Genomic DNA, 14,645 nt, shown 5'->3' on the forward strand with positions numbered 1-14,645 from the left:
CCAGACTGAACGATACCACGGACTGCAGTAGATTGAAAATGATACCGCAGACACCTGTTGTAAAAAAAAATACGTTCCATTGTAGATACTTCAATTTAAAAACTTTACCAATACGTGTTAGTAAGCAAGAATTACCGCATTTTCCAATATTTCTCCCACCCAGTATAGCAAGGACATGGGCCAAAACGCCCCCAAAAAGAATGAAATACCTTTCAGTTGAACTGGCAAAGGCATATCTGTCTGGATCATGGTTTTAATGGTGTGATTATTTTTCAAATTCGATGACTTTTTCAAGTATTAATAAGAAAAACCTTTTGAATTGATGCTGTTCGATTTGAACGAAACCAAGCTAGCTCGAAAGAGCATGTCTTGAACCCCCCTCCCCTCCCCTCCCCTCCCCTCCCCATAATTTCAGGTTTAACGTTCATTTTTAAATTTTTGGCAAATTTTTAAAAATTTGAAAAAATTAAAAAAATTTAGGGGTGATCTTTAAACTTTTTTTTGTAAAATTTGATTTTTTTTTAGCAAAGCGAACCAATGTGAACAACTCCTTCAATTCTAATTCCCATACATCAACAACTAGATACTAGTTTTGGGCAATTGTGGAGCCTCCAGCGATTTTTAAATTTTCTCTAGAAATTTTAAATCGACCTGGAAAGATTAAAAAAAAACTTTAGGGCCCATAACTTTGGTCGGTGCTTGTTGGGCACCTTCTCGAACATTTTAGATGGTTACTGTAAAATTCGAAGATTGTGAATTCAGAGTAAATTTTCAACCAATTTGTAAATTCCAAAAAAAATGAAAAAATGAAAAAGATCAAATCGTCCTTGAAAACAGCTTTTTTAAATTTTCAAAAATTCACCAAAAATTCACTTGAAGGTTCGAAATTCTGGTTGTAGGGATCTGAGCACATCCTCTTTCGATCTAGCTTGGTTTCGTTCAAATCGAAGCTTGCCATTTAAAAAGGTGGGACATTAAACTTACCGAAGTTATCAGGTAGAGAGTTGCCACTTGGATCAAAAAATTCACCGGAATTGTAAACGTACACAATACTTGAGCTAGTCCTCGAAAATGATCTATTGCCCTGGAACCAATCTGGTTTAAGATTTTTGTACCCATTTTATTCACTCAAAAACACGAATTACTTTTCTAATTACTTTTTGATGGTTCTGAAATATTCCATATCTTGGATCAAAACACGCTCAAAATCTCGATCCCATCTTCGCCTCGTTCGTCCTTCATTTCGAACATTCTTCAACTTATCCATCTTATATTCGAATCGATCCCTGAACCGAATCATCTCGTTATGACACGTAGCCCCCCACAATGATATCATAGTCACCCCAGCAATCCACTGCAACCAATACAACGGCGAAGCGAACACAAGCAAGGGACAATTAGCCGCAAACATTCCAGCAGACCCGTTCATTTCAACATTAGGCAAAGGAAACGGATAATACTTGTAATTCTTGACCTTTTTCTCCTCGTAGAATAACACCACGTCCAATATACACGGAAAACTATCGATGAACATCAACACATAAGCGGTACAGAAATTAGACGTTATCACTTTTTGTACCTGGATTAGTTGTTTTTGAGCTTCCGCCACCGTCATCGTTTGGCTGATATCGTCAATCGTTTGAATCATATTTTCGACATCTTTCCGATAATAGTACAATATGGCTGGAAATAGGATACCTATATCTATCGACATACCCATCGCGTTCGAAATATCCAGCAATTTTCGCACATCGTGATTCCGATCGTAGAGTAAACAAGCCAATCCCGTCGTGTACGATACCAAAATTCCGCATAGATTGATCGCGAACCATAAATATTTAACCGAATTGTCCACCTTATCGCTGAAGTAAATTTTTCCACTGATGCAGTATAATAAATAAAGCTGGTTGGCTGCGGTGCTCTTATATCCGAATATATTCTCGGTTCCTCTCATCTGTCTGATTACTTTGGTGAGTTTTTCCATTAGCACGATGATCTTCGGGGTAGATCACAAACTCTCAGAATGGATTTGAAATTTGAATCGAACGATTTGCGCCTTAGTCCGTATCTCTGAATTATTCCACGCGGAAGTATGAAAAAAAGACCACGTATCGTGGTGCAAATGCAAAATACTAAAATGAGTAGTTTAAATAAAAAAAGTATTTTTAGGCATTGCATTCAAAGGCCTTCTAGCAGGGATTTGTAAAAGTTACCGACACGCCTTTTTCCACCCTTACAAAAAAAAAGCCTATAAAGTTCCCCGGAACAGTTGAAGATTATGTAACAGCAATGTTTCTATATGACCATTCCTAAACGTGGATTGATTTTTTTCATGGCGATTCGTGCTTGCAGTTGATGCTTGAATTAAATTAATATGTACTTACTTACCCATATTTTTTTAATCCATAAAAACCATATTTTTTTTACAAGAAAAGCTGACTGAAGGGGAGGGGGGTCTGATAGTGATATCGTAGTATACAGCCGTCTTTGGCAACAAAATATATTCCCAAAATTTTCCAAAGTGGACACTTACTTTCACATTAATTGGAGAATAAAAATCAATTCATCAGTAGGTAGTGAAAAAATAATAATTTTTAAACATAATAATTTAATGTATTTATTTAGTCTAAGTCTAAAAAGCTAAATCTGAGAAAACCGGCAATCAAATTATGTAAAAAAAATCAACTGTTTACATTGTACGATAAAGAGATGGAGATTTCGATTTCACTGTAAGTCTGCGTAATATATTCACGCAAGACAATATCGTATGAGCGAAACGAGCAAAATTACTGAGCAGCAGCGGGTACACCTTGATCATGAATAAATTCTTCGTCCTTCGGGTCTGATTTAAAAATATATGCACATCTTTGCGAACTGCAGTCGACCAGTACCAAGGTGAGCAGTAAATTGAAAACGATACAGCATCTACCTGAGATTCAATTAAAAAATAATATCATTGGTTTCAGCAGTAAGGTACTTCATTAAACAATTTATGTTCATTTTACCCCATTCTCCAATATTTGTCCTGTCCAGTACATAAGGAACATTGGCCAGCTGGAAACGACGAAAAATGAAATACCTTTGAGTCTGACTGAAAAAGGCATGTCCATCTGTTTCATGAAAAAGAAAAATTTTAATATAGGTACTAAAATACTATCGCGTGTTCAGAATGGGTTTGTTTTTCGTTGCGAAGGTAGGGAAGGGGAAGAAATTATTCGTGGATGGATGAACGAGGCTTATTCCATCAGCTTGAAACTTTACTGAAATATGTATTTCCTTCGTTATCTTAGTTTAAAATCACCCAGATAGGGAAGAGGGAGGAGGGACTGACCTTGTAAATTACCAAACATTGCAGTGTCATAGCTTGAACTTGGAGCAAATCTTCTTTTGGGGTCTTTAAAAATCGATTGGAGATTCAAAATCAGTGTAATCAAATAATGTAAAAAGCTTGAATTTGAGTTTTGAATATTGGAAGGCTCGACTTTTCATAAGCATAAATGGAAGTTAAGACCTATCTGGTACAAGAAATTTATTTGTTTTTCAATTTTCATTATTTTTATTATTTTTTCTAGACTTTTCTCAATTTTTTAAAATATTTTTTGCAGTTTTTCTGTTCGTTTTTGTGCATACGTTGTTTTGAGATGTCAGTTTACTTGTAGTTACCTACCTATCATTCTGTTCTTTTTGCTAATTTTTGATTTTTCTGGTTCCGACTTTTTTGGAGGGGAAGGGAGGAGAGAAGGACAAGAGGTACAAAATATTTATTCATTTTTTTTCATCCTTTTTTTTTTCAAATACTTATTCTTTGTATTTTTCTATCAGAAAAATACATCAATTTTCTGCGATTGAAAATATTTTCCAACTTTTTTAATTTTTGACTTTTGTTTTACCAATTTCTTTAGTGCTAGAAAAATGTTTCAAGTAATTGGATTTTTGATAATATGATACTTCAGTCTGCCGTAATAGTTTTAATTTTCTGTTTTTTTTTGGGGGGGGGGGATTTGTTTGAATTTTAAACTTCTTGCAATTTTTGGGTCTGTCGCCCATTCTTTTTAATATCTACACCAATGATCAACCAGCCAGAGGTCCTACACGTCGCTTCCTTTATGCAGATTACTTAGCACTCACAGCACAATGCAACACATTTGTAGAGGTTGAAGACACACTCAATCAGGCAATAGAAGAAGTTGGGGCATACTGCAGAGCCAACCACTTGAGGCCTAACCCAGCTAAGACAGACACTTGTTTGTTCCACCTGCAAAACCATGAGACCAGGGTTGGGCATCTATGCGTAAGATAGCCTATTCTACACATTGGTGTAGTATATGTAAAATTTTATGTAGAATGTGTAGCATGGGTAGAATGTGTAAAATATGATGTAAAATGCGTTGAATGCAACAAAATCACCCATCTGAAAGCCAAAAAATTGTTTATTTAGCGAAAATGCATCTTGAAAAATGAAAGTCCAACTTTTTTGTTCAGCAAATGAAATGTGAAATGTGAATTTCGAATTTCTTCTTTTTGATTACATAACCTAATTATAAATTAAATGATAAAAAAAAATGTCTGTGCATTCATTCTACATCTACACATATTCTACACATTCTACATTTTTTCCAACCTATTCTACATGTGCTATTCTATGCGTAGAATGTCCATGTATTCTGCATGGTGTATTCTATGACACAGCCTTGCATGAGACCAAGACACAGCTCAACATCCAATGGGGAACTGACCATCCCAAATATCTGGGAGTGACCCTGGATAGATCAATCACCTACTGGCAACACTGTGAAAAGACCAAAATGAAAGTGGCTGCTAGAACAAACCTGATCTGAATGCTGGTAGGCAGCAGATGGGGAGCTAAACCACAGGTCCTGCCCACATCAGTGCTAGCATTGTGTTATTCAGTTGCAGAATATGCATACCCAGTATGGGGATGATGAGCACACATGCCAAAAAAGTAGATGTACCCCTAAATGAAGCCCGTTGATTGGTGACAGCCCAGTTGGGTGAAAATCTGCCCTTCTGCCAATAAATATGCGGTAAAGAGTAGTTTAATTGGCGTTTTATACTTCAACACAACTTTAAACTGCTGACATGCAGCAGATCTATGCTTCAATTCACCGGCGGAATTTGGAGTGACTATTTAGGTTCTTACATTTTCTGCATAGCAGAAAAAAATTTCTGCTGATAAACATGCCACAAGAATATTTCATAGCATATTTTTATCATGTAAGGCCGCTATGCTTCTAAATTATGTGGGGTATTTTTGCAGGTTGAAAAAACCAGCTACAAAATACGCTATGCAAATATTCTGCAGCGTATTTATTTGCGTATTTGCTGAAAAACACGCATAAATGTGGTATTTTATGCCTGTGTCTTAGCTTAGTATATAAATATTTATTCAATTCTACCAAGTTTTCTGATGGTGTAGGTAGCAAGGATTCCATTTACAGATCCGGTGACTCGAGTTTGATTCCCACTAGTGCCAAAAAATGTTTCGAGAATATTGATCAATGGCAGATTTGTTCGTGTAAATAAAATACGCACAGATTAATGGGAAGAAAAAGCATTGGTGTGAAGTGCTGGAATTCCTACTGCGTTTTTTTTGTCGCATAAGAGCAGATTTTCACCTAATTGGGAGGGTTCCTCAGACCGAGTCCACTCACATCACTGCATTGTTTTGCAGGAATTGCACCACCTCAGGTATGTAGGGAGGTGGCTGCCTGAGCAGAAAAAACTAAAGCAACACACAACCCCCTACACCCCATGCATGGCATGGCTACTACAAATTACCAGAGAGCGGACTAAAATCCAGACATAGTTTCCTGACAACAGTAAATTGATTAAGTGCTCCTGCTGAAGTTGAACGCTGTCAAATCTGAAATACATCATCAAGAAGCAGTAGAAATACAACCTCTGGAAAGTGCTGAATAGACTGAGAAGTGGAACAACACGCTCAAAATCCAACCTATAAAGATGGCACTTGGCCGAGGACAATCTGTGCGAATGTGATGAGGTACAAAATGACAGACACCTTTTCAAGTGTCAATTATATGGTGACTTCAACGCAGACAAACTGGATCAGACAATTGATGGCGAGAGGATGAAGTTCCTCAAATACTGGGACAAGTAGGGAATTTGGATGAAAAAATTTTTGGGTCTTTATTTTTTCCATCTGCTATTAATTTTTTTTCAGTTTAGCGCCAATTACAAAATGTTGTATGATTATTCCCCGCCCTCTCCTTTGCCCTCCCTTCTGTGCTGTTCTATTCAAACATCATAAAAAGTGAGATGAGGGCTGTAATTTACGAGTTCAATCTTTAGAAATGAACTACTTATAGTTACTGAAACCAGTTGGAATTGGGGAGTCCCTTGCCCCCCCCCCATTTCCAAAAAATACAGTGGGTAAGTTCTCATATATTAAAGTTGTAATATTTTCTCAATTAAAAAAAAAAAAAAAAAAAAAAACACTTGCAAACGTTTACGAATGATTGACTCTCGTTAAATCGATTTGAACTAGAATTACTCCCAAGTGACAAATTCGTCGAATAATTTCAATTTTCAAATATCTTACCTACCTATAATGTCAGAAAACAGACGCGAAACTCACCGAAATTGTGACGTAAAGTTGAGCCACTTGAACCAGAAAATCAACCGGTATGGAAATCGAACAAAACAATTCGACAAATCCTCGAAAATGATTGATCACCCTGCAACAGCACAAAACACCATAAATAACCAATCTACACATTATCAATCATACTCGTACAATTCGTGTTAAATACGTAATTATATCTAGGTAGGTAGTAGGTACGTTTCATATCTAACTTGGCAATCCTATTGAAATCATGCACATCCTTGACCAAGATCTTCTTGTAAACTCTATTCCAACCTGAGAGATTCTGATTGTACTTTTTGCTAATGGGATCGTTCAATATATCCATCTTGTGATCGAATTGATCTCTGACGAAAATCAACTCGTTGTGGCAAGTGGCACCCCACAACGATATCATACTAACTCCGGCAATCCACTGGAACCAAAATAACGGCGAGAAAAACATAAACATCAAGAAATTAGCGTAGAGTAGTTTCTTGCTGCCGTGTTCGTCTATATTTGGTAACGGAAGCGTATAGTACATGAAGTTTTTCACTTTCGATTCCTCGTAGAAAAACATCAAGTCCAAGTGGCAAATAAACAAGTAGATGAGGTCCATCGCCAGTACGATACTGAAATTTGTCACTATCATGGTCTTGGCGTTAATCCTGTCTCGAGGTTCGTGCTGCTGGAGGGATTTCGGTTTGGATTTTAGCACTTGGTCGATTCCGCTGATCATTGCCTCGATTCCTTCCCTATAGTAATACACGATCACTGGGAAAAAGATACCTAGATCTGTAGAGATTCCTACGGCATTCATTATCTCGAGCTGCATTCGAACGTCTTGTTTAGTATCGTAGAAAAAGCAAACTAAACCGATGCTGTAAGCTACCAGGATTCCGCTCAGGTTCAAGAAGAACCAGAAGTACTTCATTTGAGAATGGATTTTATCAGTGAAGTATATTTTGCCGCAAATGCAGTATAATAGGTAGAGTTGATTGGCTGTTGTTGTTTCGTAACCGAACATATTCTCTTTGCCCCGGATTTGTTTGGTTATGCGGTGGAATTCGGTGAGGAGGTTCATTTTTTGAAGTGGTGTGTGTGGAATAAGTAGATGGTTTTTGAGTGGAGGTGATTCTTAGACGAGCATGTGACGAATTGATGAGTGTATCTGGAATCAAAAGTGCTGAGGTCAAAATTTTGGTGCTCCTTCAATTTGGCAAATCTGCAATTTTTGTGTATCAAAATTCATATTGTGCTCGAGGTACTTTATTATGCATCTAGATGTTGGAAAATCTAGCTACTTGAGAAATGAAAGAACCAACTGAGTCTACGAAAACTTACCAGTTGAGTACGAACTTATAAAGTGATTCACCCTGAAGGAATAATTTGAAAAAAAAATTGAAAAAATAAACAATCTCGAAATAGAATATTCCTGTTTTCTCGCACCTTTACTTCGACTTCTGACTTTTGAAAATGAAATGTATTTTTACTACCGAGAAATCAGAATAACAACGAGTAGAAAAAAATAATAAAACTCGACCAAATTCAAAGCTTAATCGCAGGTAATTGGAAAAAATACACGAGTAACTTCGTGTAATCCTGTGTAATTTATTTTTATTTCAATTAAAGCGTATTAAAAGTGACGCAATCGGTGTTGCATTATGGGTTTCGTATCCCCTAGAACGTCAATTAGTTTTTATTCAATCCTACCTAATTCCCTTTTATTATCGTTTCAGTTACCTACAAATGAATTCACGATTAAAAAACTCTGAAGTGCATAGGTTGAATTATCTTTACGAAAGCGTGTTATTAAAATGGTCACGTGAGAGGAATAAACTCAATTAGGCAACGTTTTTTATGGTGTACGTATTATAGTTTCAAGTTCAATTTCTAAAGTTTGAAGTATCGTGTTTAAATTGAAAAAATGCTACTATTTTTCCCCCAATTTTTTGTTCTGGATGAGAAATCAGTTTTTTCTATTCATGTTGATTTTTTTCTCGAGAATAGTAGTTTTAAAATAATACATTTTTCAAAGCCTATAGGTATCTAGACCAAAACCTTCGGTAAAAAAAAAAATCAATTTAAATAGGAATCAATTTTTAACTGAATTAGGTACTAAATCAAAACCTAAAGAATTGCAGTACAAATTCGTGTAATTTACCTGCTGAATATTATTTGATCTCCGCAATGAAATCTTCAACATCACGATCTTACTATCAAATTGCATACGTAAAAATTCAATGTACGAGTACTAAGTAATAAGTATCAAAAATACGGAAACTATGCGAAGTGTTACGCAATAATAAGCTCAACTGTTGACAAAAGTAATTTATATGAAAATATGGATCACATATTGTGTATAGGAAAAGAATCGGCGTAGTTTTCAAATTTAACCTACTCAATTTTTTTTTTTTTTTTTTTTTTGATTTTCAAGAACAGCCCAAATTGACCTCTAAATATGACGGCTGCTTACCTATATTTTTTTTTACTTGGCCAAGTGTCGAGTTGTTTATTTTATCGAATGCATACGTCTCGTCGCCGCATAAAGCATTGGGTTATTTTCAAACACGTTAATAAATTATTTAAAATGTCAAAAGAATTATCTACTCTAGTTTTTTTTTTCATCTGGACTGCCCTGTTTCCAAATAAACACGTCAAAAGTCGAGTTGAAAGTTTGCAGTTGGCGTAGATATTTGACATAATAATATTAATGTATCATCTCTTGCTAAAGTACATATTATATGATCATTGAGGAGGTGTTTCGAATTGGGCGTGCCGATGTGTGTGTTTTTTTTTCAATGTTCTGGTAATTGTGTTGTTTTGCGAGGTTTACTTTTTTTATCTTGAGTTAACTACTCGTACTTTGGATCCGTTTTATGTTGATGAAAAATTAAATTAGAAAATTATTGAGTGTAATTTGTTGAAAATAGGTACATAAATAGGTAAATTTGAGAAATAAAATTTTAATGAAAATTGGACGAACCAAGTTCATTAATGGTCAAGTGTGTGTATTGTAATTGAAAATTAAATCGAAAATATCTGAGAAAAAAAATCAAAAAATGAAAATGAAATCAAAAATTTTGAAAATATTTGAGATTCAAAACTGGTAACGAAATTGAAAGCTGAAAATGAAATAAAAAATTCTGAACATTAGGTAAAAAACATACAATGAATAATAGAAAGATTTAAAAAAAAAATATGAACTCTACCAAAAAAGGAAAATAAAAAAATTGAAAATTGAATTAAAAATTCTAAATGTTAAATCAGAAGCATAAAATGAAATCAAAAGCTTTAGAAATGATACCCAAAACTAAATAAAAAATAAAAAATAGAAATAAAATTTAAAATTTCAAAAACAGAAATTGGAAACTGAAAATAAAATTGAAGACTTTGAAAATGAAATACTGAAAACGGAAATTGAGAAAATTAAATTAAAAACTTGTAATAAAATTGGAATAAATGAAAGTGAAACACATAACATCAAGTGAGATAATAACAAACTGAAAATTCTGAAAAAATCAAAAACTGGGATGAAAAAAAAAATGAAAAATTGAAATCGAAAACTGGAAATGAAATGGATAAATCTAAAAATAAAATAGAAAATAGAAAATAGAAAATCAAAATTCCGAATAATAAATCAAAAACAAAGAATGAAGTTGGAAGCATTGAAAACGAAATTGAAAACTGAAAATGAAACCAAAAACTCTGAAAACCTGAAAAAATCAAAATCTGAAACTGATTTGAAACTTGTAAATGGAATTGAAAATTATGAGATTTTAATCAAAATCGTAAAATGAAATCGATAACTCTAGAAAAAAATTGAAAATTGAAAATGAAACCAAAAACTATGAGATGATACTTACTTCCTGAAAAAAAAAATGAAAAACATGAAGTGAAATTAAAAACGCCGAACTTTGAAAAACTGAAAATAAAATGAAGAACTGAGACTGAAATTTGAAATTTGGAAAATATAACTGAAAACCGAAAATTAAGAACTAAAAATAAAATTAGAAATTCTGAAAAATTATAAAATCAAAAATCAGAAATGAAATCTGAGAAACTGAAAAAAATAAAAAAAAATGAAAATAAGGCGGAGATTTAAAATTTCAAAGTAAGAACAATTCTAAAAATAAAATTGAAAATAAAAAATTAAAATTCTGAATGATGAAAATCCAAAACATAGAATAAAATTAAAATCATTGAAAACGAAATTGAAAACTGGAAATAAACCCAAAAACTTTTAGACGCTGAAAAAGTGAAAATCTGAAAATAAAATTAAAAATTCTGAACATTGAATTGAAAACAAGTAAATAAAATCAAAATCTCTGAAAATAAAACTCTAAAACTAATTTGAAACTTGAAAATGGAATTGAAAAATTATGAGCTTTGAATGAAAATATTAGAACGAAATGTATAGCTCTATAGAAAAAAATTGAAAATTGGAAATAAAACCAAAAACTCTAAGATACCTACTTCCTGAAAAAAAAAATTGAAAAATTAAAAACTGGAAATAATAAAATCGAGAACTGAGAATGAATGGAATTTGAAAAATATAACCAAAACCCGAAAATTAAAGTTAAAAAATTAAGAACTATCTTAGTGAAAATAAAATCAGAAATTGAGAAAAATTACAAAATCGGAAATCAGAAATGAAATCTGAGAAACTGAAAATAAGGCTTAGATTGAAAATTCCAAAAATGATAATTGAAAACTGAAAATGAAATCGAAGATTTTGAAAATGTAATTAAAAACCGAAATTGAGAAATGAAATTAAAAACTAGATGTGGGTAATTCTCAGAAAAAGGTAAAAATCGTGTACATGGCAAATTTCTCAAAGGTTTTAGCATGAATTTTTTTTTTTTTTGGTCCATTCAAGGATCATCCCCCACACATTTCACATATGGTATTGAAATTTTTAGCCCCTCCTTTCATTGGTGTACATTCGATTTTATACCCCAAATGTCCTTCGACTTGGCTGTCACACACCATGTTTTTGAAAATGAATGTTATAAAGTGTCATGAACTTCATTTTTTTTTGGAAAAACTGACACATTCTCATTATCTTAGAACACGAAGGTCCATTATTGTGCAAATGGCAATTGCAATAAGTCCATAGGAAGCTGACATTTCACATTTGAAAACTGTCACACACTTTTTGCGCAAATTTTAGAGCAATTTTCAGTTATTTTTGGTAGCTTCCCAATCCAATATTTTTTTCTGGTGAGTAGCTGCACTGGTTCACTGTCTTTATAAAAATGTTACCCCGCAATGTTATTCTCATAACCTACGCAATGGCTCGTTCTGATCGTACTTGTCTCTGAAAATATGATATTTCGCAAAATTGGTGTCCTTCGGCTTGCATTTTATTTACCCTGATGAACCCGCCAAAAACGATAATTGAGAAAGGGAAGTTATTCTACATGATAAGTACACATTTATTACGTGTTAAAAATCGAATAATGTCCAGTAGGTAAGGCTAGAAACGAAAAAACGTTGAGATTGTCCTTCGGCTTGTCCAGCGCCCATTTGTCCTTCGACTTGGCCAAATTTCAGACAGCTGTACTTTTATCGCGCCAGTCGACATATTACACGATAAAACAAGCAAAATTTGACATTTTCTCCCTCCCCACACCTCACCTCTACCCCTACCATAAAAATAAGTCCAGATTCGAACTTTGCGGCCTGAAAAACATAAATTGACATATTACACGATAATATAAGCAAAATTTGACATTTTCCCCCTCTCCACGCCTCCCCCTCCACCTCTACATAAAAAATAACTCCAGATTCGAATTCTACGACCTCGAAAACATATCAATCGACATATTACACATCGATGAGGGTCGAATCCTAATTATTGCTGTTTTAGGGGGGCCGGGGTCCACAGTGGGGGGGATTAAATTGAGGCCAACACTAGAACAGGGATCTGGGACACCTATACAAATGATTCCCACTTGAAATTTTCCAAAAAAATGATTTTTATTTTTCAAAATTATGCACATCAAAATTGACCTTTTTTCTGAGAATTACCCATATGTAAAGTTTTTGAAACATCCAACGAATGTGAAACACAAAACTCCGAGTAGGAGAATAATGAAAATTAGAAAAAAATCACTAGCTGGAGTGAATTGAAAAATCAAAAACCTAAAATTGAAATCACTGAAAAAAAAGGTCAAATCTAAACATCAGAAAATTAATTTGAAAATTTGTGTGTCAAACGGTTTCTTCAATTTTCAGAACATTTTGGAAGGCAATGAGGGGGAGGGGGTTACCGACGCCAAATAGGTATATATAAAAAAAACGAGCTGATATTCGTATTTATCGCTCCCAAAAACTCAATTATAACCTTAAGTTGTCATACGATGTCTTCAATTTTCAGAACAAGGGGGGGGGGTTTGGGCTCAAATGGGTTGATATTCGTATTTAGAACTCTCGAGAACGTGTCAAAAGAATAAAGTATGCCTCACGATATTTGAAATTTTTTACATTTTGACCAAAGTTTTGGGGACTCCATTTTCCCTCGTGGTTTTGCAAATCCCATCATGAAAAATACATCGCTAAAAAATCATAAAAATGCATAATTATGTTTCTTGTTTTTTTTTTTTCAAATTTATAAATTATACTGTAACTTAAAAATTTGGTAAACTTTTGAAAATCCAACTGTCAAAAAAGCTCAACTTTGAACTATGAAATTTATGACGAATATTTTTGAAATTTGTTCTCAATTAGGTATCATTAAAATGCAGCAAATGAATTTTCTCCAAATTGCAGCTGTCTCTGGCAGTTGAAATCCAAAGTTCGGTATTATGAAATTTTCAAACTGCTGAAAAACCATCGCATCAGTTTCAATAGGGAGGGGGCTGGAAAAGCCAGCAATGACAATTTTCCTTCTTCCCTAATATCAGGAACTCCCAAAAAAAACATTCTGAACAAAATATAAGCACCCAAAGCCACAACTTGGCTAATTTAGTATGGAATGTCCCAGTTGTGTCCAATATTGTCCATCCAACTATGTGATTTTCGTTATGTAAAAAATTTAATATCGTATTGTTCAACCACATTCATCCGTTTTGCGTAAATTTTTTTCATATTCCGCCATCGCCTGCAGTACGAAAATAATAAATTAGGTACCTACATTTAAAATGTTTCTGATCCAAGCGAGTTATTTTGTCGGTTTTGTTCCTGTACCAGTTGGAAGAACGGTTTGTTGCGGAGAGCACTCTTGAAGCATAATGCGCAAAATGAGTGAGACTAGAGCAACGATTGGTTAGATTAGCATCGTTTGTATCCTCTTATATCGAACAAATTAATCTGGTCACGGTTCGGGGAAGGTGTTTTTTTCGCCAGTTGCTCCGGCCATGCCATGCACGTTAAATATTTTGCATAATAACGTAGGTACCTAGTACCTACCTAGAGTGATGTGTACCTGGCTATCTCCCTGTACTTGCGCGAGAGTACGTGTAATAGTACCTAGGTAATTACGTTTATGGATGACCACTATGGCTACATATATTCAATGTAAGTACTGCTATGTATATTAGTTACGTCATAACTGCTTTAAATGCATTGTCGCCAGTGGCATTTTGATTAGAAGTGTTTTTCCACTGTTTCCTGTTCAATCATCGATGACCATATTCGGGTACCGGACATATCTTATATTTTTTCATACACGTAAGGAGCAACGACCTATTGTAAAGATCTTCATCCATTGATCTTACACGATCAATAAATCCAAAAGTAATATCCGGTACTTCCGGTTCGAATTGATCAGTATTATTTTCAGAGTACTTACACGACTATAACTTTACTATACTAGAAAGCAATTTTTTTCTGACCAATTACTTTTCAAGTGGCAAAATAACTTAAGCGTTGACTCGGCAAGGTTGCAGAACTATAGGTAGGTATACGGTACCGTAACACGGTGCATACTTTAAAATAGGCTAAATAAGCGAATTTATATACTCGTAGTATAGTAAACTATATACCTTCGAATTACGATTCTGTAAACTACAAACGAACGTTATTCGATTATTAAGCTTTA

General features: G+C 34.1%; 2 protein-coding genes across 4 annotated transcripts in view; one reads left to right on the forward strand and one right to left on the reverse strand.

The window, feature by feature from the left end:
• The window catches only part of LOC135847116 (mucin-5AC-like), a 321,695-nt gene that overhangs the window by 126,120 nt on the left and 180,930 nt on the right, over positions 1-14,645 (forward strand). The window lies entirely within an intron of this gene.
• Positions 2,690-8,146, reverse strand: LOC135846787 (uncharacterized). Its single transcript, XM_065366070.1, has 4 exons — positions 7,946-8,146; positions 6,835-7,772; positions 6,617-6,716; positions 2,690-2,929 (listed from the first exon to the last, which is right to left on the reverse strand). Exons 2-4 carry the CDS (start codon positions 7,683-7,685, stop codon positions 2,690-2,692), a joined length of 1,191 nt encoding a protein of 396 aa, XP_065222142.1. The 5' UTR covers positions 7,686-7,772; positions 7,946-8,146.

This window comes from Planococcus citri, chromosome 5 (genome assembly GCF_950023065.1).
Source record: "Planococcus citri chromosome 5, ihPlaCitr1.1, whole genome shotgun sequence".
In the NCBI taxonomy this organism is placed as follows: Eukaryota; Metazoa; Arthropoda; class Insecta; order Hemiptera; family Pseudococcidae; genus Planococcus; species Planococcus citri.

Coding starts and splice junctions, on each gene's coding strand:
- LOC135846787 (XM_065366070.1), bottom strand. CDS start 7,685: ATGAACCTCCTCACCGAATTCCACCGCATAACCAAACAAATCCGGGGC. Junction 6,717..6,834: donor GATTTCAATAGGATTGCCAA/GTTAGATATGAA, acceptor GTGCTGTTGCAG/GGTGATCAATCATTTTCGAG. Junction 2,930..6,616: donor AACTTTACGTCACAATTTCG/GTGAGTTTCGCG, acceptor ATTGAATCTCAG/GTAGATGCTGTATCGTTTTC.